The 27,196-nt window shown below is 42.9% G+C and overlaps 1 protein-coding gene across 1 annotated transcript; it reads right to left on the bottom strand.

The window, feature by feature from the left end:
* Positions 1-13,166: 13,166 nt before the first annotated feature.
* On the bottom strand, positions 13,167-16,558 carry mafba (MAF bZIP transcription factor Ba). Its single transcript, XM_055932865.1, has one exon. It carries the CDS (start codon positions 16,345-16,347, stop codon positions 15,286-15,288), a length of 1,062 nt encoding a protein of 353 aa, XP_055788840.1. The 5' UTR covers positions 16,348-16,558; the 3' UTR covers positions 13,167-15,285.
* Between the last annotated feature and the right edge of the window lie 10,638 nt (positions 16,559-27,196).

The following is a 27,196-nucleotide window of genomic DNA, read 5'->3' as shown; positions in this document are numbered from 1 at the left end:
AGCACGATTAACGTGCTCGGAGTAAAGCTGGGAGAGCCTAATGAATTCAGGAGCTCCTGAGCATATAAGCAACTCTGGTAATGCCTTACGATGGCTGGCATGCTGCACTCTTGGCTGGGGCTAGGGTATAGGGCTGTGTCTGAGTTATGGGGCTAGGGTACAGGTTTGGTGCTAGAGTACTAAAATGGGGTTGGATCTGGGATTGAGGTATTAAGCAGGAAGTTAGGGCTGGGGTATAGGCATGAGGCTGGGGTATAGGCATGAGGCTGGGGTATAGGCATGAGGCTGGGGTATAGGCATGAAGCTGGGGTATAGGCATGAGGCTGGGGTATAGGCATGAGGCTGGGGTATAGGCATGAGGCTGGGGTATAGGCATGAGGCTGGGGTATAGGCATGAGGCTGGGGTATAGGCATGAGGCTGGGGTATAGGCATGAGGCTGGGGTAGGGTTGCAAAATTCCATGAACTGTCAAAAATTACCTGGTTTTCCAGAAATCCTGGTTGGAGGCTTCTGGATTTCCGGCGTAGTCTCTCCTGATTCCGTGAATCCTCCAACCGAGATTTTGGGAAAACCAGGGAATTTATTGAAAGTTCCCGGAGTTTTGCAACCCTAGGCTGAGGTATCAGGCTGAGGCTGGGGCTAAGGTTAAGGACCCAGGCACATAGGGCTGAGAACTCTGTTCTAAGGAACTGTGACCTGTAACTGCGTGGAAGAGTTTGTTGTGGGAGCTGAGCCTGGTATTCAGTGCTGCTAGCAGCGGGCCAAACTAGGAGCTGTGTGTGTGGATGCTGCATTCAGATAGGATCTCAGTGGGGGGTGTGAATGTGTGATCGGAGACTAAAATCATTACAGTACGCCTGGTCACTGTGTCCTTGGCTCTTCCTTCCTTCCTTCTGCTGAGCTGGGCTTCCCGCTTCCTCTAGCTAGCCTCTCTCTCTCTTTCCCTATCTCTCTCTTTTATCACCTCTTCTCTCCCTCTCTTTTCTCTCATCTCTCCCTTTTCCCTCTTTTTTTCGCTTGTCTCGCCTCTTTCTGTGTTTCCTCTCCTCCTCTCTCTATGGTAATGCCACTTCCTTTACATCCTCTCTCATCCACCTATTTCCTCCTATGTTTTAGTTTCTCTATGCCCTTCTCATATTCATTTCTCCTCACTTGTCTATTATTTCTCTCTCTCCCTTTTCATCTCCCCGTCCCTCTTTACTCCACATGCCCACGCAACCACTACGATTCAGTATGTGGAAGGCTGCTCCTGAAGCATAGGGCCAGAGAGAGAGGAAGAGAGAGAGACAAAGAGAGAGAGAGAGACAAAGAGAGAGAGAGAGACAGTGAGTGAGTGAGTGAGTGAGTGAGTGAGTGAGTGAGTGAGTGAGTGAGTGAGTGAGTGAGTGAGTGAGTGAGTGAGTGAGTGAGTGAGTGAGTGAGTGAGTGAGTGAGTGAGTGAGTGAGTGAAAGAGAGTGAAAGAGAGTGAAAGAGAGAGTGGAAGAGGGAGATTGTGTGTGTGTGTGTGTGTGTGTGTGTGTGTGTGTGTGTGTGTGTGTGTGTGTGTGTGTGTGTGTGTGTGTGTGTGTGTGTGTGTGTGTGTGTGTGTGTGTGTGTGTGTGTGTGTGTGTGTGTGTGTGTGTGTTCAGTAATGCCAAGGTTGCAAATATGCATGCATCTAAACCGATAAACAAAATCAATAAAGGTTTTAAAAGCACGATCAAACAAATATGATCACTTATGATTAGTGAACACATATACTGTTCAATCCTTTCTCACCTATTGATTTACACATTTCATGCAATTGGAAATGTAATCATGAATAACCTATTGAAAACACTGGTTACAGTTGTACACACTTTAAAAAGTGGCACAGCAATGCATTCATATTGAAACAGGTTCCAGGTAGGGGGATATATTATTACTGAAGAACATTATGTGGTTTTTTATTAAAGAATTCATAACCTTTTGTATTTCTGAAGGAGAATATTTCAAGGAAATAAAATGAGAGCACTCAATTGTTCAGCTATAGTCCAAGCATATACTGTAGATATACAGCAGAAGCTTTTTTCAAATGTTGTTATTGTGCAAATGTGCTTACAAAGCTAAAATATATAGTCCACATACAAATGTGTTGTATCCTTAAATGTGTTTATATGCAAGTTGATCATTAAAGAAGGTTAACAAAGTACATGATGATAAAATAGTATAATCCAAGGTTGTGTGTTTTACCACATAGGGTCTCTTGTTTCTTCCTCTTTTCAGTACCTGCCTGTATAGTGTGTACTGTAGCCTAGGCCTGTGTGCTCAGCCAGGTTGATCAAGATCCACTGTGAAATTATACGTCAGGATATTACTTCAAAACCGGCCACTAGGAGCAACGGTGAATGGTATTAGCATCAAATATCCTTGGATTTTGCAAGGGTGTTGTGGATGGGATTGATGGATGGATGGGTGTAATGCTGCGAGCTCCAGCTCTGAGGGTCTTGTGTTCAATCCAAGTGCCAGGCACATGTTTTTAGCCTATCCCTAACCTTCACTTAACCATTCATAATTAATCCCTAAATTTAACCTCTGAAATTAGACATTTCTGGACTAAAATCTGATTCTGAAGTGAGACTGTGAGAGCTTGTTGGTGTGCTATCCTTGAGACCACACACACACACACACACACACACACACACACACACACACACACACACACACACACACACACACACAAACACACACACACACACACACACACACACAATTATTATCACAATAAAAAGTAGGCCTACTCTATAATGGTCTGTAACAGAGTTGACACCACGTTGCTACACTCCAGAACAGGACAGTAGAGAGAATAAAAATTGAATTACATTAACAACAGGAATATTACTATTTTAATACAGTAGGCCTACTCTTACACAGTATATGTCTGTAGTTGAGTCTAGTACAGTAGTGTTGGTAGTTGAGTCCAGTATAGTAGTGTTGGTAGTTGAATCCTGTACAGTAGTGTTGGTAGTTGAGTCCAGTACAGTAGTGTTGGTAGTTGAGACCAGTATAGTAGTGTTGGTAGTTGAGTCTAGTACAGTAGTGTTGGTAGTTGAGTCCAGTACAGTAGTGTTGGTAGTTGAATCCACTATAGTAGTGTTGGTAGTTGAGTCCAGTACAGTGGCGTTGGTAGTTGAGTCCAGTACAGTAGTGTTGGTAGTTGAGTCTAGTACAGTAGTGTTGGTAGTTGAGTCCAGTACAGTAGCTTTGGTAGTTGAATCCAGTACAGTAGTGTTGGTAGTTGAATCCAGTACAGTAGTGTTGGTAGTTGAGTCCAGTACAGTAGTGTTGGTAGTTGAGTCCAGTACAGTAGTGTTGGTAGTTGAATCCAGTACAGTAGTGTTGGTAGTTGAGTCCAGTACAGTAGTGTTGGTAGTTGAAACCAGTACAGTAGTGTTGGTAGTTGAATCCAGTACAGTGGTGTTGGTAGTTGAGTCCAGTACAGTAGTGTTGGTAGTTGAGTCCAGTACAGTAGTGTTGGTAGTTGAATCCAGTACAGTACTGTTGGTAGTTGAGTCCAGCACAGTAGTGTTGGTAGTTGAATCCAGTACAGTAGTGTTGGTAGTTGAATCCAGTACATTAGTGTTGGTAGTTGAGTCCAGTACAGTAGTGTTGGTAGTTGAGTCCAGTACAGTAGTGTTGGTAGTTGAGTCCAGTACAGTAGTGTTGGTAGTTGAATCCAGTACAGTAGTGTTGGTAGTAGAATCCAGTACAGGAGTGTTGTTAGTTGAATCCAGTACAGTAGTGTTGGTAGTTGAATCCAGTACAGTAGTGTTGTTAGTTGAATCCAGTACAGTAGTGTTGTTAGTTGAATCCAGTACAGTAGTGTTGTTAGTTGAATCCAGTACAGTAGTGTTGGTAGTTGAGTCCAGTACAGTTGGTAGTTGAGTCCAGTACAGTAGTGTTGGTAGTTGAATCCAGTACAGCAGTGTTGGTAGTTGAGTCCAGTACAGTAGTGTTGGTAGTTGAATCCAGTACAGTAGTGTTGGTAGTTGAATCCAGTACAGTAGTGTTGGTAGTTGAATCCAGTACAGTAGTGTTGGTAGTTGAGTCCAGTACAGTAGTGTTGGTAGTTGAATCCAGTACAGTAGTGTTGGTAGTTGAGTCCAGTACAGTAGCGTTGGTAGTTTAGTCCAGTACAGTAGTGTTGGTAGTTGAGTCCAGTACAGTAGTGTTGGTAGTTGAATCCACTACAGTAGTGTTGGTAGTTGAGTCCAGTATAGTAGTGTTGGTAGTTGAGCCAAGTACAGTACTGTTGGTAGTTGAATCCAGTACAGTAGTGTTGGTAGTTGAGTCCAATACAGTGGTGTTGGTAGTTGAGTCCAATACAGTAGTGTTGGTAGTTGAGTCCAGTACAGTAGTGCTGGTAGTTGAATCCAGTACAGTAGTGTTGGTAGTTGAGTCCAGTACAGTAGTGTTGGTAGTTGAGTCCAGTACAGTAGTGTTGGTAGTTGAATCCAGTACAGTAGTATTGGTAGTTGAGTCCAGTACAGTAGTGTTGGTAGTTGAATCCAGTACAGTAGTGTTGGTAGTTGAGTCCAGTACAGTAGTGTTGGTAGTTGAAACCAGTACAGTAGTGTTGGTAGTTGAATCCAGTACAGTGGTGTTGGTAGTTGAGTCCAGTACAGTAGTATTGGTAGTTGAGTCCAGTGCAGTAGTGTTGGTAGTTGAATCCAGTACAGTACTGTTGGTAGTTGAGTCCAGCACAGTAGTGTTGGTAGTTGAATCCAGTACAGTAGTGTTGGTAGTTGAATCCAGTAAAGTAGTGTTGGTAGTTGAGTCCAGTACAGTAGCGTTGGTAGTTGAGTCCAGTACAATAGTGTTGGTAGTTGAGTTCAGTACAGTAGTGTTGGTAGTTGAATCCAGTACAGTAGTGTTGTTAGTTGAATCCAGTACAGTAGTGTTGGTAGTTGAGTCCAGTACAGTTGGTAGTTGAGTCCAGTACAGTAGTGTTGGTAGTTGAATCCAGTACAGCAGTGTTGGTAGTTGAGTCCAGTACAGTAGTGTTGGTAGTTGAATCCAGTACAGTAGTGTTGGTAGTTGAATCCAGTACAGTAGTGTTGGTAGTTGAATCCAGTACAGTAGTGTTGGTAGTTGAGTCCAGTACAGTAGTGTTGGTAGTTGAATCCAGTACAGTAGTGTTGGTAGTTGAGTCCAGTACAGTAGCGTTGGTAGTTTAGTCCAGTACAGTAGTGTTGGTAGTTGAGTCCAGTACAGTAGTGTTGGTAGTTGAATCCACTACAGTAGTGTTGGTAGTTGAGTCCAGTATAGTAGTGTTGGTAGTTGAGCCAAGTACAGTACTGTTGGTAGTTGAATCCAGTACAGTAGTGTTGGTAGTTGAGTCCAATACAGTGGTGTTGGTAGTTGAGTCCAATACAGTAGTGTTGGTAGTTGAGTCCAGTACAGTAGTGCTGGTAGTTGAATCCAGTACAGTAGTGTTGGTAGTTGAGTCCAGTACAGTAGTGTTGGTAGTTGAGTCCAGTACAGTAGTGTTGGTAGTTGAATCCAGTACAGTAGTATTGGTAGTTGAGTCCAGTACAGTAGTGTTGGTAGTTGAATCCAGTACAGTAGTGTTGGTAGTTGAGTCCAGTACAGTAGTGTTGGTAGTTGAAACCAGTACAGTAGTGTTGGTAGTTGAATCCAGTACAGTGGTGTTGGTAGTTGAGTCCAGTACAGTAGTATTGGTAGTTGAGTCCAGTGCAGTAGTGTTGGTAGTTGAATCCAGTACAGTACTGTTGGTAGTTGAGTCCAGCACAGTAGTGTTGGTAGTTGAATCCAGTACAGTAGTGTTGGTAGTTGAATCCAGTAAAGTAGTGTTGGTAGTTGAGTCCAGTACAGTAGCGTTGGTAGTTGAGTCCAGTACAATAGTTTTGGTAGTTGAGTTCAGTACAGTAGTGTTGGTAGTTGAATCCAGTACAGTAGTGTTGTTAGTTGAATCCAGTACAGTAGTGTTGGTAGTTGAATCCAGTACAGCAGTGTTGTTAGTTGAATCCAGTACAGTAGTGTTGGTAGTTGAGTCCAGTACAGTAGTGTTTGTAGTTGAGTCTAGTACAGTAGTGTTGGTAGTTGAGTCCAGTACAGTAGCGTTGGTAGTTGAGTCTAGTACAGTACCGTTGGTAGTTGAGTCCAGTACAGTAGTGTTGGTAGTTAAATCCCGTACAGCAGTGTTGGTAGTTGAGTCCAGTACAGTAGTGTTGGTAGTTGAATCCAGTACAGCAGTGTTGGTAGTTGAGTCCAGTACAGTAGTGTTGGTAGTTGAGTCCAGTACAGTAGTGTTGGTAGTTGAATCCAGTACAGCAGTGTTGGTAGTTGAGTCCAGTACAGTAGTGTTGGTAGTTGAGTCCAGTACAGTAGTGTTGGTAGTTGAGTCCAGTACAGTAGTGTTGGTAGTTGAATCCACTACAGTAGTGTTGGTAGTTGAGTCCAGTATAGTAGTGTTGGTAGTTGAGCCAAGTACAGTACTGTTGGTAGTTGAATCCAGTACAGTAGTGTTGGTAGTTGAGTCCAATACAGTAGTGTTGGTAGTTGAGTCCAGTACAGTAGTGTTGGTAGTTGAGTCCAGTACAGTAGTGTTGGTAGTTGAGTCCAGTACAGTAGTGTTGGTAGTTGAGTCCAGTACAGTAGTGTTGGTAGTTGAGTCCAGTACAGTAGTGTTGGTAGTTGAGTCCAGTACAGTAGTGTTGGTAGTTGAATCCTGTACAGTAGTGTTGGTAGTTGAGTCCAGGACGGTAGTGTTGGTAGTTGAATCCAGTACAGTAGCGTTGGTAGTTGAGTCCAGTACAGTAATGTTGGTAGTTGAATCCACTACAGTAGCGTTGGTAGTTGAGCCAAGTACAGTAGTCTTGGTAGTTGAATCCAGTACAGTAGTGTTGGCAGTTGAGTCCAGTACAGTAGCGTTGGTAGTTGAGTCTAGTACAGTAGTGTTGGTAGTTGAATCCAGTACAGCAGTGTTGGTAGTTGAGTCCAGTACAGTAGTGTTGGTAGTTGAGTCCAGTACAGTAGTGTTGGTAGTTGAGTCCAGTACAGTAGTGTTGGTAGTTGAATCCACTACAGTAGTGTTGGTAGTTGAGTCCAGTATAGTAGTGTTGGTAGTTGAGCCAAGTACAGTACTGTTGGTAGTTGAATCCAGTACAGTAGTGTTGGTAGTTGAGTCCAATACAGTAGTGTTGGTAGTTGAGTCCAGTACAGTAGTGTTGGTAGTTGAGTCCAGTACAGTAGTGTTGGTAGTTGAGTCCAGTACAGTAGTGTTGGTAGTTGAGTCCAGTACAGTAGTGTTGGTAGTTGAGTCCAGTACAGTAGTGTTGGTAGTTCAGTCCAGTACAGTAGTGTTGGTAGTTGAATCCAGTACAGTAGTGTTGGTAGTTGAGTCCAGGACGGTAGTGTTGGTAGTTGAATCCAGTACAGTAGCGTTGGTAGTTGAGTCCAGTACAGTAATGTTGGTAGTTGAATCCACTAGAGTAGCGTTGGTAGTTGAGCCAAGTACAGTAGTCTTGGTAGTTGAATCCAGTACAGTAGTGTTGGCAGTTGAGTCCAGTACAGTAGCGTTGGTAGTTGAGTCCAGTACAGTAGTGTTGGTAGTTGAGTCCAGTACAGTAGTGTTGGTAGTTGAGTCCAGTACAGTAGCGTTGGTAGTTGAGTCCAGTACAGTAGTGTTGTTAGTTGAATCCAGTACAGTAGTGTCTGTAGTTGAGTCCAGTATAGTAGTGTTAGTAGTTGAGTCTAGTACAGTAGCGTAGGTAGTTGATCCAAGTAGAGTAGTGTTGGTAGTTGAATCCAGTACAGTAGTGTTGGTAGTTGAGTCCAGTACAGTAGTGTTGGTAGTTGAGTCCAGTACAGTAGTGTTGGTAGTTGAGTCCAGTACAGTAGTGTTGGTAGTTGAGTCCAGTACAGTGGCGTTGGTAGTTGAGTCCAGTACAGTAGTATTGGTAGTTGAGTCCAGTACAGTACTGTTGGTAGTTGAATCCAGTACAGTAGTGTTGGTAGTTGAATCCAGTACAGTAGCGTTGGTAGTTGAATCCAGTACAGTAGTGTTGGTAGTTGAGTCCAGTACAGTAGTGTTGGTAGTTGAATCCAGTACAGTAGTGTTGGTAGTTGAGTCCAGTACAGTAGTGTTGGTAGTTGAGTCCAGTACATTAGTGTTGGTAGTTGAATCCAGTACAGTAGCGTTGGTAGTTGAGTCCAGTACAGTAGTATTGGTAGTTGAGTCCAGTACAGTACTGTTGGTAGTTGAATCCAGTACAGTAGTGTTGGTAGTTGAATCCAGTACAGTAGCGTTGGTAGTTGAATCCAGTACAGTAGCGTTGGTAGTTGAATCCAGTACAGTAGTGTTGGTAGTTGAGTCCAGTACAGTAGTGTTGGTAGTTGAATCCAGTACAGTAGTGTTGGTAGTTGAATCCAGTACAGTAGTGTTGGTAGTTGAATCCAGTACAGTAGTGTTGGTAGTAGAATCCAGTACAGCACTGTTGGTAGTTGAGTCCAGTACAGTAGTGTTGGTAGCTGAGTCCAGTACATTGGCGTTGGTACTAGAATCCAATACAGTAGTGTTGGTAGTTGAGTCCAGTACAGTAGCGTTGGTAGTTGAATCCAGTACAGTAGTGTTGGTAGTTGAGTCCAGTACAGTAGTGTTGGTAGTTGAGTCCAGTACAGTAGTGTTGGCTGCCTGTCTCCTGTTCTCTCTCTTCTCTCAAACACACAGAAAATGTAAACAAGACTGAGATTCCCTGGGCTCTGATTGGTGGATTCCCCGCCTGGCGGTAATGTCCTTGAGAATGTGCAGACACGGGACAGATAATGTTCTGACACCAGAAACTCTAAACCCAGTCCCAGATCAACACATACTCCCCTCTCCTTCTTCTCTGCTTATGCTGTCCATCCATCTGGATGGAGGAATGGAAGGATGAAGGGATTGAGGGATGTCTTAAAATGAAAGTACCACATATATGATGTACTGTTTTATATTTTTGTTTAATTTTTTTGATGTGTTTTATGTTTTAATTGTTTAAATAAGTGTCTTAATGTGTTTGGACACCAGGAAGGGATGCCTAATTAAATTCACATATAAATACATGTCCTCATCTATTAAAAAGAGATGATAGATATACTGGATGTCTGGATGACTATTCATTCTCTGTAGACACAGTGCCGTCTATCCCTAACATGCAGCTATCTCATCCACCTTGGAAGCAATAATATCAGCAGTTTATAATTGAAACAGGATTTGTATTCTAAATGTATTATTTTAAAGTGTGAATTTCAAAATTGAAATATCTTCACACACCAATTATCAAGAAACATTATTAAGAAATAAGTTCAACAGTTAAGTTGAATTCTTGCTCAATCCATTCACCAACACTTAGGAACACAGAGGTAACTTTAGGTCAATGCAAGGGCATCATGCACCCCAAAAAATCTGAGGGGGCACAAAGTACGTGAGGATGGCTGGGGGGTGGTCCGGAAGTTGCAGAATTTAACATTTTTCAGACAGCTGAGACATATTTTTCTTGAAAATCTTGAGCCATAATCAGTGTGCTTAATTCTATGAAGAGAATCGGTCTATTTTTCTGCATATCTAAGCCTACCTCTTGAGCTGTCTGTACCCTGAATGGTGTTTCTTTTTTTAAAGAAACTTAATATGCTTCTCTACTAAAATCTGTCTAAAAGATTGAAAGGATTGTGAATTTTTAGTACATGTAGTTATTGCTTGCTTTCCTAAATTCTACCAACCTTGCCAGCAAGCATCAAATCAAATCAAACAAAATGTTATTTGTCACATGTACCAAATACAAGCGTTAAGAAAGTATTTACTAAATAAACTGAAGTAAACAATAAATTTAAACATAAAATATATATATATATAAAAAATATCAACAATAAAATAACAGTAACGGTGGGGGGGGTCAATGCAAATAATCCGCGTTGCCATTTGGTTAGCTGTTCAGGAGTCTTATGGCTTGGTGGTAGATGCTGTTAAGAAGCCTTTTAGACCTAGACTTGGTGCTCCGGTACCGCTTGCCATGCGGTAGCAGAGAGAACAGTATATGACTGGGGTGGCTGGAGTCTTTGTCAATTTTTAGGGCCTTCTCTGACACCTCCTGGTATTGAGGTCCTGGATGGCAGGAAGCTTGGCCCCAGTGATGTACTGGACCGTACGCACAACCCTCTGTAGTGCCTTGTGGTCAGAGGCCAAGCAGTTGCCATACCAGGCGGTGATGCATGCCAACTAAGGTACAGGTAAGTGCCAAAATAATGGAAACACTTGAGTAAATGAGGGATACAAAGTATATTGGAAGCAGGTGCTTCCACACATGGTTCCTGAGTTAATTAAGCAATTAACATCCTGTCATGTATCAAAATGCTGGGCAGGCCATTATCTTGGCTACCATGGCTATGCCTCCGTAGGATGACAATGCCCCCATCCACATGGCACCAGAGGTCACTGATTGGTTTGAGGAGCATTTAAACGATGTAAGCCATATGCCATGGCGGTCTCAGTCACCAGATCTCAACCCAATTGAACCCTTATGGAACATTCTGGAGCGGCCCCTGAGACTGCATTTTCCACCACCATCAACAAAACACCAAATTATGGAGTTTCTTGTTGAAGAATGGTGTCGCATCCTTCCAATAGTGTTCCAGACACTTGTAGAATCTATGCCAAGCTGCATTAAAGTTGTTCTGGCTCGTGGTGGCCCAACGCCCTACAGTTTATGTTTCCTTTATTTTGGAAGTTACCTGTAGTTAGACAAGCTAGCTACTCTAATTTGATAGCCTGAAATGGCTTCTTGGCAACCAGTTATGCGGTTGGGAGATTGGGAACCTATCTGGGCTAGCTTCAAAAAATTGCTAGGTGGCTAGTAGTATTACTGAGAAACAACAACAACCACAACAATATATATATATTTTTTAACAGGATTAATTTTGAGAGGGCACATGCCCCTGTGCCCCTTATGGGCCTGATGCCTCTGGTAAATGCAGTATTCAGCCCTGTGCCCCTTATGGGCCTGATGCCTCTGGTAAATGCAGTATTCAGCCCTGTGCCCCTTATGGGCCTGATGCCTCTGGTAAATGCAGTATTCAGCCCTGTGCCCCTTATGGGCCTGATGCCTCTGGTAAATGCAGTATTCAGCCCTGTGCCCCTTATGGGCCTGATGCCTCTGGTAAATGCAGTATTCAGCCCTGTGCCCCTTATGGGCCTGATGCCTCTGGTAAATGCAGTATTCAGCCCTGTGCCCCTTATGGGCCTGATGCCTCTGGTAAATGCAGTATTCAGCCCTGTGCCCCTTATGGGCCTGATGCCTCTGGTAAATGCAGTATTCAGCCCTGTGCCCCTTATGGGCCTGATGCCTCTGGTAAATGCAGTATTCAGCCCTGTGACAGGGGAAAGAACAAGGACTATAGAAAGGAATTCACCTTTCTCTGCCACTGTTATGCAGCATCCGCTATGCAGTTTGTGTATGCCTATAAGAAATAGACGGGCCAATACAAATTAAAAGCACAGACAACTTGTGTAGGCTATAGTATTAATATCATAAAGATATTTCCCACAAATTGGGGATTTGAAATGTTACATTTTCTTTCCCTTCCGTTTGTGCAGAGTTGCAATGTCAAAGATCTTATTTTACCGTGGGCACCTGCAAGGTGGGATTTCTGCAAAAGTCAGCAGCACAGGCCAGCACCCAGAGTCTCCCTGATCAACCTGGTCTCAGAGCATTTCATATTGTTGTCTGTTGGTCTCAAAGCATTTCCTATTATTCTGTATGTACATCCGAGACACTCCATTTAGTATGAAATGTACGCTTTGTATGGTATATATTACTTTGTGGATGTACATCACACATTTTGTATGATACTGTACGTTATGAATTACAATGCATATTAAGTGTTACGCATTTGAAAAACGTACAATATGTTACAAATTTGCAAAACCTATGATACGTTACGAATTCTAGCTAGGTGGCTAACGTTTGCTAGCTCGCTGATGTTAGCTAGGCTAAGGGTTAAGGTTAGCTAACATGTTAAGTAGTTGCAGTTGCCCTTGATGAGATTTGAACTCACAACCTTTGGGTTGCTAGACATTTAAGTTATTTGCCTTAAGTAACCATCTTACTTATGTAATCATACCAAAGATAACATTTCATACTTAAAGGATTGTCTCGGATTTACTTACAGAATAATACGAGATGCTCTGAGACTAGGTTGCACTGCAGCGCGAAATGAACGGGTGGTCCCAGTAAGGGTTAGGCTTCTGTTGTGCGCAGTATTTGGTCAAATTCCAGGGTTCCTACCATGCAATGTGTTCAAATCAAGAGACTAATCTAGAATTGACGACAGGCCTGCTACCAGTGACTGCACAACGCAATCACAGACTGGTAAAGTAGGCTATGGCCACAGTGGGCCTGCTACACTCATTTTGCCTCTGTAACATGTGCAGCAGCTTTGTTTCAGTAATAAGCAATAGGGACATGTTTTTTCACTAAGAAATGAGACTGGTCTGTATTTCCAACAGTGTGCATGTAGACTTTAGGCATACACATTTAGGCTACACGTTCATAAACGCAATGTTATGACTTCATATCAACTACTGTATCTAGGGAAATGCCTTCACCTATACCACGTTACGGAGGCTATCATAACTGTATTTAGCTTATAATGGACATTACATATTTCTGTTCAGTAGGCTTATAGGCTACGACTAAAGTACAGCCGACTCATTCAGCTCAAACCGGGGTGGCAGGAATTGGGCTATGTTTTAGTGACGGAAAGATTTACCAGAACGCTGTAGGCATGTCTTCCTAAAAACATACTTTTCCAAAACTGTAGGCTAAATGTGTAGCTCTGTGTATAAAATCGGAGGCGCCTGTAGCTTGCAACGGAGATTACGCATTAGCTCACATTACTCCATGTTACATTTAGCAGACACTAATATCCAGAGCGACTTACAGGAGCATTTAGGGTTAAGTGCCTTGCTCAAGGGCACAGCGACAGATTTTTCACCTGTCGGCTCGGGAATTTGAACCAGCAACATTTTGGTTACTGGCCCTTAACCGCCAGTCTACCTGCCGCCATGACCTGCTGTTAATTTGGTCATGACGTAATTCGGGGAGAAAGGGGGGTGAGAGAGTATATAGAATAAACAGTCCGAGAAAGGTAATTGCCATTTCAATGACTTTAATAAGCAAAATAGGAAACCATTTCTTCCAACAACAACAAAAAATAAGACGAAACAGAAACCAGCCTGAATGGAACTATAACAGTTCAAATTTAAGATATTTTTTTGTATCTTATTTATATAAACAGGATTGAAAATTGATCCCCATCATCATCGCAAAATACATGAAATGAAGAAAAAAAACAACAACCCGCTGCTGCAGTTTCAATTTGATTTCAACACAGTTGAATCAGGAACAAACCAAGAGATTGTTAAATGCATGACTTTTCAACAATAGTTTTTAAATGCAAGCACCATGCTTATTCAATATGATCTGACAGTTTGTTAATTTAAATCATTAAAATAAAAACTTTAATATGCATCTGGCCAGCAGAACCAGAATCACCAAATAATAATACAACAGACGAAAACATCATATAACATAACATAACATACACAACAGTTTTCATTTCGAGATTTTGCACAACCTGAATCCTTTTTTTTTTACTGACCGGCAGCAAAAAAAAATATCAGGAAAACATATAGCATTAATACATTTAAACTTCGTATTTTGAAACGCATGCGCAATCTAAATACTTGTTAATTGTACATAAAACCCCTGAAATGGTTAACGTTGTTGAACATGTTTTAAAAAAATGCTTGATATTGCCGAGGAAGAGTACAAAAGATATAGTATATCACTGTTAATGCGATGCAGCTGCACCCAATAAAATACATTAATCAAGTTGAGAAATTATGTGACTATCCTGTTCTTCACATTATATAATGGGGTTAGGGTTACGCAATAGTTAACATAATGGCATTTCTGGCTAAGAAAACCTCTGCTGACTACAGCACCAGACGGAAATGAAATGGAATAACATGTATAACAGTTTTTATATATATATATACTATAGCCTATATGCATCCTAGGAGTAGAACACAAAGTTATGCATGGTGCGTAAATGTGGTGCGCAAAGGACCATCACTCATCTGCTAATATTCTAGCTATGCGTTTGTTTTGACAGCTTCGCACTATTTATCCCAATGTGTCATAAGGTTATTATTAAGCTTGCATCTATCTTGTCTTATTATTATTATTATTATTATTATTATAGAATAATAGTATGTCTTCCTTCAAGGGGGTCTGTACAAAACTCAAAATGAAAACGTAAAACAAATCATTAGGCTATCCAAAAAGTGCACTTAATATACAAAGTTTGTTGTCTTTAAATGCAACTGCAAAATGCCCATATCTCTGAATCAATACCCACAAAATGAAAATCAAACAACAAGAAAAAATAATAAAACACAACTCAAAGAAAGAAGTTAAAAACCAGCCTCCTCTATCTTGGTGTGCAGTTTTGCGGTTGCGTAATATTTACAAGGCTACAGAAGGCCTACTGTCCTCATTCCATTCCTCTAAACCCCACAACACTATGGAGAAGCGCAGATCAACAACATGCTCTTAACATACACGAGAAACAAAAAGAAAGTACAAAATAGAAATTATTACCGTACATGTCCAGCATGCAGGATTAATATTTTAATGCAGATTTTTGTTTCAATATATATTCGAATATAACCAAGCAGGCAATAAACAAATGAGATGTTGCATAACATGTAAGTAGACAGAAGTAAAGTTTGCATAATGTGGAGTCTTGTTTAGCAACTCTCTTTTCCTTTTTCAGGCCCAGTGTCGAATGTGAGTCTCAAAACGCTTCTCTCTGCGTTGTTTGTTGTGTAGGCCCAGGTCGGGCGGTCATCCCACTAACAGACACAGTAAAAGCAGTACAGCCTAAAAAGAGAAAAGTTCACCCGCCGCTTCCCTCTTCTCTCAGGAAGATGAAAAAAAGTATATTCACTACAAGCAACTAATCTACAAAGATGCGCGGCGTTGACCCAACATTCTACCTTGTTCTTTGTATCTCAGTTGTCACGTGGATCGAGAGAGATGGTTAGATATGAGAATATTATTTTATGGATTATTCTTCTAATATGAATATAGTTGTTGACTGTCATTAGTACAGTAAATATGAAGGGGTATTTGATTATTATTGTTTGTTCATCAGCATCAGTTGGTGGTGGGGTAGGGGTGAGTCAATAGAGCTATAATAACAACTCACATGAAAAACTCTGGGGATGACGGGTTGTCACTAGTAGGCCTAGACCCAGCCTCGCGGATCCCGTTATTCGCTCCCGTTCCCGTCAGTTTCTCGCACTTGAGTTTGTAGGCGTCCCTCTCGCGTGCCAGCCGGTTGATCTCCGCCTTGAGCGCCTCCACCTGGTCTATCAGATGAGTCTTCTCATTCTCCAGCACGTGCTTCTGCTGCACCCGCTTGTAACGGCAGGACTGTGCGTAGCCCCGGTTCTTCAGGGTCCGCCTCTTCTGCTTGAGGCGGATGACATCGTCCTTGGTGAATCCCCGCAGGTGTCTGTTCAGCTCCCTCACAGACATGGACACCAGCTGGTCGTCAGAGAAGCGGTCCTCCACGTTGCCTGAGCCATGGTGCCCCTGGCCCGAGTGGCCGTGGTGGTGATGGTGGCGGTGGTGGTGGAGGGCTTGGTGGGAGTCTGGAGAGACGGGGGACGGGCTGTCTGGGTCCTGGCTGTGGTGGTGGTGGTGGTGGTGCTGGGTGTGGGGGTGGCTGAGACCCCCCGGGTGTCCAGAAAGGTCATCAGGGTGGTGTGGGATGCCTCCCCCATAGGGATGATGGTGCTGCTGGGGATGGCCATGATGGTTGTGGTGTTGGTGAGGCCCTCTGTAGCCATCGAAGGCGCCCTGCTGCAGCTGCTGCTGGACGTGCTGGGGTGGGGGGTGGCCGTGGGCCGTGGCTCCGATCAGGGCCTCCACTGCGTCCTCCGGGGTCAGGCTGAGCGTCTGTGGATCGATCTGCTGGTGGTACCCGCCGTTGGGCATCCAGTACAGCTCCTCCAGATGGTTCTTCTGCTCCGTGGGGCTGAAGCTGGGCGAGGAGGGTACCGAGCTACATGGTGTGCTGATCGGGGTGGAGGACACAGAGCCCTGGGGCTGGAGCCGAGTGCACTGGCGCACCCCGGCGCGTTCCAGCCCGGCCAGACCTTCTTTCTTCACGTCGAACTTCATTAGGTCAAAGTCGTTGACGTATTCCAGAGCCAGAGGGCTGTTGGGGAGCTCAGGGCCCATGCTCAGCTCTGCGCTCATGGTGCTGCCGCGACTCTGATGCAGATGGGTGAAGGTGGTTGCCAGCGTCGTGAAAACAGACTTGTTAATAAGCGTCTCTTCTCCAATCGCTTGTCTCGTGCAGTAGTTTTTCCTACTGCTCCAATGCTGCAGACTCGTGTACTGTTTGTTGCATATAACACCGTTCGGAGAGGTAAAAAAGTAGAAAACTAAAAACAAGTGGAACAAACTTTGAGACTAGTGCACTGCAAACGACATGGGAATTTTCGTCATGTAGCCTACTTCTTTCTGCTAGCTGGCTCTGGTCAACAGACGAGAAGTAGATGTAGAAATAATTTTGTCTCAGTGCAAAAGTAAACCGTCAGTCCTTTCAGAACAAATGAACTTAAAAAATAAACACATAAATAAAAATTATAAAATAATACCGAGTTGTCGTTGACGCAGGCTCCTGTCCTGTCCTCGTCAACGTTGTAGATATAAGGTATAGTCCTTGTTTTCGCCAGGAAAAGAAGAAGTAGATGAGACTATGGAGTCTGTTTTTTTGCTTGGAGAAGCAGCCTTCCAGCTCTGCACCGCAGAGATTTGAGCTCTCCTTTCCTTCCTGACACACTCACTCGAGTATTCAGCAGACTGCGCTGACTGCCTGCCAGCACTTTATGCTTATAGCGCACTGTGACGTCAGGCTGGAAGGCAGGTCCCCTTGCCTGCCCCTCTCCAATAAGGAGCGGTGTATTTTCTGGATTAGAATAAAGGAGGGGAGAGGTTGGAGGAGAGGGGGGGAGGGAGAGCGGAGCGCTCTTTCTGACAGCTACGATGGAGGGGGTGGAAAGGGTAGAGGGAGTGAAGAGCTGAATGCCTTCACTTAGGAGAACCAATGGCATGTTATCGTTTAACAGCCCACGTTTTAGGCATAATTCCCCTCTTCTACGGCAATTATCTCCCAGTTTACACTGAGTGAACAGAGAGAATAAAGTGATCTGCATACATAAGGATCCATAAAAACTTGATGTTTTTGGTGAAAAGTGTTTTACGGTATTATAACGTAACCTTTACGCACGCATAGCGTGTAAAGCCCTTTAAAGGCACAAAATAACTAAACAATTTCAAACCTGAAGTAAAATGTAAGATTCAATAATGACAAAGTACCCATTCACATGCATTGGGAGGTTGTTTAGTAGCCTGTTTTGAAGACGTGCAGGCCGTTTCATTTGACTTTTCAATGGGGGAAAGTGAGCTGTTGCCTCTTCGAAACGTAACCTATATATTTCTAATTTTCCAACTAGAGAAACATGATTCTGAAAATCGAACTATAACCTACATTGTTCTTAAAACCTCCTTTGTAATTGAATCTCCAAATGTTGTTCTTTACCAACATAGTTTATTCTGAATCACTAAATGCTGTCGTTTTGTGGTCAAGTCGATTTGTTTCTGACCTTCAATTAATATTTCTATCTAATACACAATTATTGGCACCAGATATAGACTATTGGCATAGGCCTAGACTATTATATACTTTGTATGTGTGTTTTTTCCAATGTAGATATGCACGTACTTCCAAGTTCCACGTCTTGACAACATCCTCCCGGATTCAAAGACATTGAGAAAAAGGTTATGTTGTTAGACTATAGAATACAAGTACATTCTGACATCGTGCCAATGGTAATATCAGCATGGAGGCCGAGCGAGAGACAGAACGCTCTTTCTTGGCTCGAACATTGTGTAGTGCGTATATGGCGAAGCATTTGAAGCTTTGAAAAGCACCACTGGTGAGTAGGTACTGTGAAAAGAGGCTCAAGACTGCCGCTCCGTGGTTCTAACGTACGCTGCACGGAGACCTCGCTAGGCAATATTGGTTTTTCGTTCAATTAGACACTAATTTAATCACGCATTTGATTCACCGTTTTTCTTTTAGCAATTGATTTTGTTGATACATAACACTTTATTAGATACTTTTGTATGTAGTTGTTATTAGTAGCTGTATTATAAAGTAAAATTAAGTTATACATTCACATTACATATTCTAAGGAAAAACGAATAGTTATGGGCCAATAAAATTAAAGAAGGACTTCAGGAATATAAAAGTGAATTGTGTGAATTGTGGGCCTTTGCATTTATTTATATTGGAATAATTGCCTTTATCTGTTCTAAGAGATGTCTTGATTTCCTGCAGAAGGAAGTTACTTGTAAATTAGTCAATTTGATGAATCGATTCTATTATTATCCCGTTTCCACCTCATATCCACGCCTGAGCTCATGGCCCCGGCCAGTACTTATCGATTAGGCTGAAGATGGAGGGGACCGGGCGCCGCATGCACACACCATCCAATAACTGTTTGTTTAAATACTTCATTAACTTCAACTCTGCATTTCTTCACGATGTATCAAGATGCTGAAATAAACGACACATTCCAATCTTCTCACACATTTTTCCATTCATATAATTCAGAAGTTATTTGCATGATTCAGTCCATATTAGGCTACAAAAAAAACAGAAACATGTTCCCATATTTTGTCTGGTTTTAAAATGTCATAAAAATCGAATAAACTCACGACTGACTTGAGTAGCAGCAAAAAGTGAAGATATGTTCTCTCACATTGTCAATGTTAGGCCTATAAGTAATTCGAGCTTTTATAAGAGTAGGCTACAAAATGCTGAAAGACATCAACTGACGTTTTATGCAGTGATAAATATATAGGCAATTCTACTTTCTGACAGAAGCGATCGAGACTTCAACCCCCCCCCTCCCCCCACCCCCCCACCCCACCACACAAACACACACACACACACACACACACAAATCTAAGAATATGGTTGGCCTAAAGTGTATTATTATTATTATTATTATTATTATTATTATTATGTGTTGTTTTTATTAGCAGGTTATTACTATAACGATATTATTGTTTACGATACTACTCACTTAGGCTATAATAACATAATTACATTTCCAATAAAAGTTTTTATATCAAAATATATGGGATTGTTACATTATTTGAAAACCAATCAATGAATCCATCTTCCTACGTAAGATATTAATCTATAACGTGTCTAATGTCAGCAGGTCACCAGGCACTTCTCAAGCGCGCTGCCTGCCTGAGTGAAGGTACTGTATATAGGGCTGCAGCCTGCAGCGTTGGGCCGGCGACAGCGTTAGTCCCTCTTTAACAACTTTTCCCTGAAACACCCCCAGAGGCAGAGCGCGTACCGAACCCTGACAGCATTATCCCAAACGCCCGGTGCATAGGCTACCAGACCACACGATAGGGTACAATGAATTAAGCAATGGAGAGGCATCAAATACTACAGGTATAGTACTACCAACCCACTATCATGAGCTATAAAACTACACTCGTAGACCTGCCTGTTGTACTGCGTAAAAGCCTCTTATCTACCCGGCCGAGTCGAACAAAGTTTAACACCATGTTTCTAATTCTGCAGTGAGACTGTGAGAGCTTGTTGGTTTTATTCGGACCTGAAGGCAGCGCCATTAGCGTGTAATGCGCTCTAATATACCCCGGCCTGCCGTAATAGCCAAGCAGGCAGGCAGGCCGCCGTCGGCTCTCCCCCTTCGGTAATAGCATGGCTGTAATGGAGACGCGAGATGTAAAAAGCGTCCATGTCAGCAGCATATCGCTGGTTAATGATCTATTAAGTGATCCGTGTGCTTATGGACAGCGAAAAAAAGTGTTGATGTTTGCTTATTTAGCCTCTAATGAGTCTCCCGTCCTACGGATTTTAGGAATGAATAACAAGAAATAAAATCACCTTTAAAATGTTCACATTTAAACAGTGCAGGGCACAACGGACTCTGTAGTGGTGAGGAGGCACGCGCTCCCCACAGCAACACGCCTCGCACCGGGAGCACGAGGCCATGTCACCTGCTCCTGTAACGGCGAGGGGCACGAGGTCATGGCACCTGCTCCGGTAACTTCGAGGGGCACGAGGCCATGGCACCTGCTACTATGAGGGCGAGGGGGCACGAGGCCTGCCGGTTTGATAATGTTGGGAGTGGCGGCTTCAGCTAAGCCAAGTCTCCACCAGCGAACTGGATGTGTATTGGCTTGCGGTACTTCAGAGCGCTTCTATTCCAGCAGCACATGTAGGTAAGGATGGCGTGGCGCGCGCAGGTCTTGCGGCTGGGCATAACAACAGAGGCTCGAGCTGTTGGCTTTATGATTCTGTTTCAGAGGCTTCTGTATTTTTCTCCATTGACTAAACTTTTACAAATTTGAAACGGACCGGTTCGTCTTTATGAAGTGGGTATTGGTGTATGGTTGTTTGCTGGACCCATTTGCAGGTATAATGATTAACGCAAATATCCCCTACAGATCATCCATCAATTCCAGGAAAGAGAGAGAGGAACGTGTGTGTGTTTGTGTGTGTGTGTTTGCGTGCGAGCGAGCGAGCGAGAGAGCATGTGTGTTTGCGTGTGAGAGAGGGGCAGATATATAATGATGCTTTGTAGTGTGTTGCGCACCGAGAGCCTCGCGAGTCACCATGGCTTTAACGCACTCAGCCACAGTGCGCGAGAGCGCTCTAGACCGAGGACAAGAGCATTGCGCGCTAGGGTGTACCAATGACCCCCGGGTTCTAGAGCCCAAAGTTTCACTGGCGCTTCTCGAGTTCTACAATATGATTAGGAGAGAGAAAGAGAGAGAAATAGTTCATAGGCCGAAAATTATACGACTGTGATTTAACCAAGCCCCTTATCGAATGCAATTAACCCTTCATGCTTACTTCATAGTTAAAATTCTAGAATAATTATATATGCCTGTATGTTTAGTTAGTTGAATATGTTCTACTATAAAGCCGGAGCATGTTTACTCTGTCTGTAGGCTATATATCTCGATGCTTACTTTGTTCAGTCATAGTCATCATTTTGGACTAGTATTATTCAACCCAATCCAGTTAAAGTTTGGACTATATTATTCAACCCAACCAAGTTAAAGTTTGGACTATATTATTCAAACAAGCAAAATTACAGTTCACGAGAGCGCTCCTAATTACTTATGGTCGATTTGACTTGATATATATAAAAACACAGTGGTAGAGACCTTAGCTCTGATATTGAATTGGACAAGGGGGAGTCATCAATTATTTTCAATATTAGTTTCAAAATGATCCCGTCTGATAATGACCTCTCCATATAGAAACTAAATCATAAGCATTCCACACAATATGACCAGGTTACTACAGCTCAACACCGACTCCAACATGGGCAGATCAATTGATAAGCCATAGGAAAATGATAAATACAAAAACATAGTTATTTGAGCTGAACAAGCTTTTAAAAAAAGGTAGATTTTTAAAGAAGACAACATTTTGTGCAGTCATCTCTACCGTCGAGATGAGATTGTCGTTCATTTAGAGTTGAATACTTGTAACTCAGATATTCTTGTTTACTCGAAGAAGATCGATGACCTGCAGTGAAAACATGTATTATTAAGGCGTGTCATCTCTATGTAGGCTACGCTGTGTCCAGGCCTATACCTCTAAAAGTATCTAACATCCCCGAGAGCGATAATTGACTGGGGAAGTCTTTAAAGACAGAACAAGTGGTGAGATAAGTGGAAATGCCTCTCATAAATATGAAAAGGGGAATCGATTTAGCAGTGAACACCAAATGCTTACCCTTTATAAAGACTGACTCAGAGGAAGAACTAAGTTAGCATTTTATGTAAATGCAACACTAGGCCGACACCTTTTTAAGACATATGGAGATACATGTAGGCTTATCCAATAAATGTGTTCCTGTGGTCTGTTTCACTAATGCAGTGATGTATCTGTCCTGAAGAAGGCCAGGGTATAGGCTACTCGGTCGGAGAATATATAGCTTATTTTTTAGAGCAGAGTTGCATTCGTGTGTGTATGTGTGTGTGTGTGTCACATTGACACGGAGAGTTGGACAGGTGGCGATGGCTAAATAGTATATCGTAAATGTATTGAATCTGAATATATATGGACTTTGTGGTGTAGGCTATCCTAGAGAAAGGATTATGGTTGAAAACAGAGCAACACGACAAAGTCAGATAATCAAAGTGTATGCAAAGATTTTTTTGTCATTAGAATGTCACGCCTTGCACGAATGTAGCATAGTTATGTGTTATGCGCATGGAGGGGTCGCGCAATATTGTTGTTTTACTCCTGTGTCTGTCCTTTTCGCTAAAATTTCAGCGGGCACCGAAACGGTGAGCCAAAGAGAGAGAGAAAGAGAGAAAGAGAGAAAGAGATTAAATAAATAATACTAACCACATCAATCTGCTTGTCTCCAAAATAATTTCAGTTTGTGCTGTAATGCAGGCCAATTCTAAGTATGGGGAATGTGGTTGAGTGATATGCAGTAAATAAAACAAAGGATAAAGATCATAAAATATCCTGACATATTGCTCTCGTTTGACCCTCCAAGAAAAAAGTTACACAGTTATGCAATTATAGATTTGATTGGGATTTCAATGGGTGATGTAAAATGAACTGGCTCCATTCCAACAAGCCTTTGGTGAAATGCATGTTACAGTATCATGGCGGATGTAAACGTTCTCCGGTTAGATTCGGCAATTATGACCGTCGTTTTTGGCATCACCTTAATAGCTACATCCCTATAGGCACAATATGTAAAAAACATGTATTTTAACCAATCTTGTTTACCGGAATAGGCAATATATACAGTAAAACTTTTAAACTCACTTTAACATCCCATAACTCAGCATAACAAAAATGTCTATAGTTGCCAATCACTATAACAAATTAATCATGTTAACAGTTCGTCAAAACATTTTTATTAATTCGCATAATTCATCCTGTATAAGTAAATGAACGCAATCCATTTGCACATAATCCATCGTAGCCACTTGCACCCCGCGTCTCCGTCCATCTAGTCTGCCTGGAGACCATTTGGTTCCATTACACCATCAACTATTAGAGAGACGCTGCATGGTCGGCCTTTTTTCTAGACATCCAGAACCCAGCCAACCATTATTCTTGGCATGAAAATATCTCTTTCCCTGAAATGAAATATAACATTAAAATGTCACTGTCGAGGAGTATCCTCCGTATTTCATGTCTCGGTCTAATTGTGGGCACATGGGGCTGGAGTCATACTTACAGGGTATATTACATTTCCAACCCCATGTAATATTCTGGAAAATATGTGTCATCTGTTTACTTTATTGAGTGAAGATGAAAGAAAATAGTTCAATGGGCCTCAAAGTTGGAGGACAAATGTCTGTGGACGAGGTCAGAAAATAATGTCATTGGTGGTTTACCCATCCTTAGAACCTGATGTTAACCTTTATTGTTGCAATAACCATGAAAATCTGTGTTAATTTTATATAGCTTATTTATTAACCATGTAGTTAATCAGAGGAACAACTGTAGTGCATGAAACAATGGTTGAATTGTAATGAAAATATAGAACTTATACTGGTACCAAATTATACTACATGCTAAATATAGTAGTACTACTACTACTATTCTGCGTTTTCATTGATTGAATATGCACACAACACTGTTCCAGTAAAGAGTATAAATATCCATGGCAACATATTTACAGTAAGTACAGTAGCCTGCAGTATGACTGTGTGTGTGGCAGTACAACCATGGTGCTTTGGGTTTACAGCAGGACCTGGGGTGTGGTCGCATAGCGGTTAGAGAGAATGAACGGATGCTTAAGTACACTGTCTGTGAACGTTGGTGCTGTGGCTTTAGAGAGGGGTCAGGGGTGTGGTAGTACTGCGGTCAGGTAAATGGGAGGATACATATAAGTACAGTAGTGTGAGTGTGTCTGGCATTAGGAGCAGTGGTGCCGTCGATTTAGAGTCAGGCCAGAGTTAGGGTTAGGGGGAATGGACGGCTGACCTGCAGGTTGTGCTGATTCATCTCCCAGGTGGACCATAGAACTACGACCACAGGACTCCTGGACATGCATTTAACCTGCAGTAATTACAACGCTACTGTACTGCAGTACAAACATGGAAATGTGTAATAATTAGAAGTGGCTAGCATACTTTAACTCCCATAGGCACTTGAGTAGATCTGAGAGGATTGGATAGGTATAAGCAATTTGATGAAAACTACACCTACAGCCTATCAGAGGACATAGTACACCTAAAGCCTATCAGAAGACATGGTACACCTAAAGCCTATCAGAAGACACGGTGGAACTGTAGTGTATCAGAGGACACGGTGGAGCTATAGACTATCAGAGGAATCAGTGGAGCTTTAGACTATCAGAGGGCACGGTGGAGCAATAGACTATCAGAGGAATCAGTGGAGCTATAGACTATCAGAGGACACAGTGGAGCTATAGACTATCAGAGGGCACGGTGGAGCTATAGACTATCAGAGGGCACAGTGGAGCTATAGACTATCAGAGGACACAGTGGAGCTATAGACTATCAGAGGGCACGGTGGAGCTATAGACTATCAGAGGGCACGGTGGAGCAATAGACTATCAGAGGTCACGGTGGAGCTATAGACTATCAGAGGTCACGGTGGAGCTATAGACTATCAGAGGGCACGGTGGAGCTATAGACTATCAGAGGGCACGGTGGAGCTATAGCCTATCAGAGGGCACGTGGAGCTATAGACTATCAGAGGGCACGGTGGAGCTATACACTATCAGAGGGCACGGTGGAGCTATAGACTATCAGAGGAATCAGTGGAGCTATAGACTATCAGAGGGCACGGTGGAGCTATAGACTATCAGAGGAATCAGTGGAGCTATAGCCTATCAGAGGGCACGTGGAGCTATAGCCTATCAGAGGGCACGTGGAGCTATAGACTATCAGAGGGCACGGTGGAGCTATAGACTATCAGAGGGCACAGTGGAGCTATAGACTATCAGAGGGCACGGTGGAGCTATAGACTATCAGAGGGCACGGTGGAGCTATAGACTATCAGAGGGCACGGTGGAGCTATAGACTATCAGAGGGCACGGTGGAGCTATAGATTATCAGAGGGCACGGTGGAGCTATAGACTATCAGAGGGCACGGTGGAGCTATAGACTATCAGAGGGCACGGTGGAGCTATAGACTATCAGAGGGCACGGTGGAGCTATAGACTATCAGAGGAATCAGTGGAGCTATAGACTATCAGAGGACACAGTGGAGCTATAGACTATCAGAGGGCACGGAGGAGCTATAGACTATCAGAGGACACAGTGGAGCTATAGCCTATCAGAGGGCACGGTGGAGCTATAGACTATCAGAGGGCACGGTGGAGCAATAGACTATCAGAGGAATCAGTGGAGCTATAGACTATCAGAGGGCACGGTGGAGCTATAGACTATCAGAGGGCACGGTGGAGCTATAGACTATCAGAGGGCACGGTGGAGCTATAGACTATTAGAGGGCACGGTGGAGCTATAGACTATCAGAGGGCACGGTTGAGCTATAGACTATCAGAGGGCACGGTGGAGCTATAGACTATCAGAGGGCACGGTGGAGCAATAGACTATCAGAGGAATCAGTGGAGCTATAGACTATCAGAGGACACAGTGGAGCTATAGACTATCAGAGGGCACGGTGGAGCTATAGACCATCAGAGGACACAGTGGAGCTATAGACTATCAGAGGTCACGGTGGAGCTATAGACTATCAGAGGACACAGTGGAGCTATAGACTATCAGAGGTCACGGTGGAGCTATAGACTATCAGAGGACACAGTGGAGCTATAGACTATCAGAGGTCACGGTGGAGCTATAGACTATCAGAGGACACAGTGGAGCTATAGACTATCAGAGGCCACGTGGAGCTATAGCCTATCAAAGGGCATGTGGAGCTATAGCCTATCAGAGGACACAGTGGAGCTATAGACTATCAGAGGTCACGGTGGAGCTATAGACTATTACATTTACATTTAAGTCATTTAGCAGACGCTCTTATCCAGAGCGACTTACAAATTGGTGCATTCACCTTATGACATCAGAGGGCACGTGGAGCTATAGACTACCAGAGGCCACGTGGAGCTATAGCCTATCAGAGGGCACGTGGAGCTATAGCCTATCAGAGGGCACGTGGAGCTATAGACTATCAGAGGGCACGGTGGAGCTATAGACTATCAGAGGGCACGGTGGAGCTATAGACTATCAGAGGACACAGTGGAGCTATAGACTATCAGAGGTCACAGTGGAGCTATAGACTACCAGAGGCCACGTGGAGCTATAGCCTATCAGAGGGCATGTGGAGCTATAGCCTATCAGAGGACACAGTGGAGCTATAGACTATCAGAGGTCACGGTGGAGCTATAGACTATTACATTTACATTTAAGTCATTTAGCAGACGCTCTTATCCAGAGCGACTTACAAATTGGTGCATTCACCTTATGACATCAGAGGGCACGTGGAGCTATAGACTATCAGAGGACACAGTGGAGCTATAGACTATCAGAGGTCACGGTGGAGCTATAGACTATCAGAGGGCACGTGGAGCTATAGCCTATCAGAGGGCACAGGTGTAGCTATAGCCACTACTTAAGCCTTTAAGATCATGTGAAAACTACAGTTGAGGTCGTAAGTTTACATACACTTAGGTTTGAGTCATAATAACTTGTTTTTCAACCACTCCACACATTTCTTGGTAAGAAACCATAGTTTTGTCAAGTCGGTTAGGATATCTACTTTGTGCATGACACAAGTAATTGTTCTAACAATTGTTAATGGACAGATTATTTCACTTATAATTCACTGTATCCCAATTCCAGTGGATCAGAAGTCTACATACACTATGTTGACTGTGCCTTTAAACAGCTTGGAAAATTCCAGAAAATTATGTAATGTGTTTAGAAGCTTCTGATAGGCTAATTGACATCATTTGAATCAAATGGAGGTGTTCCTGTGGATGAATTTCAAGGCCTACCTTCAAACTCAGTG

This window comes from Salvelinus fontinalis, chromosome 8 (assembly GCF_029448725.1).
Source record: "Salvelinus fontinalis isolate EN_2023a chromosome 8, ASM2944872v1, whole genome shotgun sequence".
In the NCBI taxonomy this organism is placed as follows: Eukaryota; Metazoa; Chordata; class Actinopteri; order Salmoniformes; family Salmonidae; genus Salvelinus; species Salvelinus fontinalis.
This window is presented reverse-complemented; position numbering and strand designations above follow the sequence as displayed.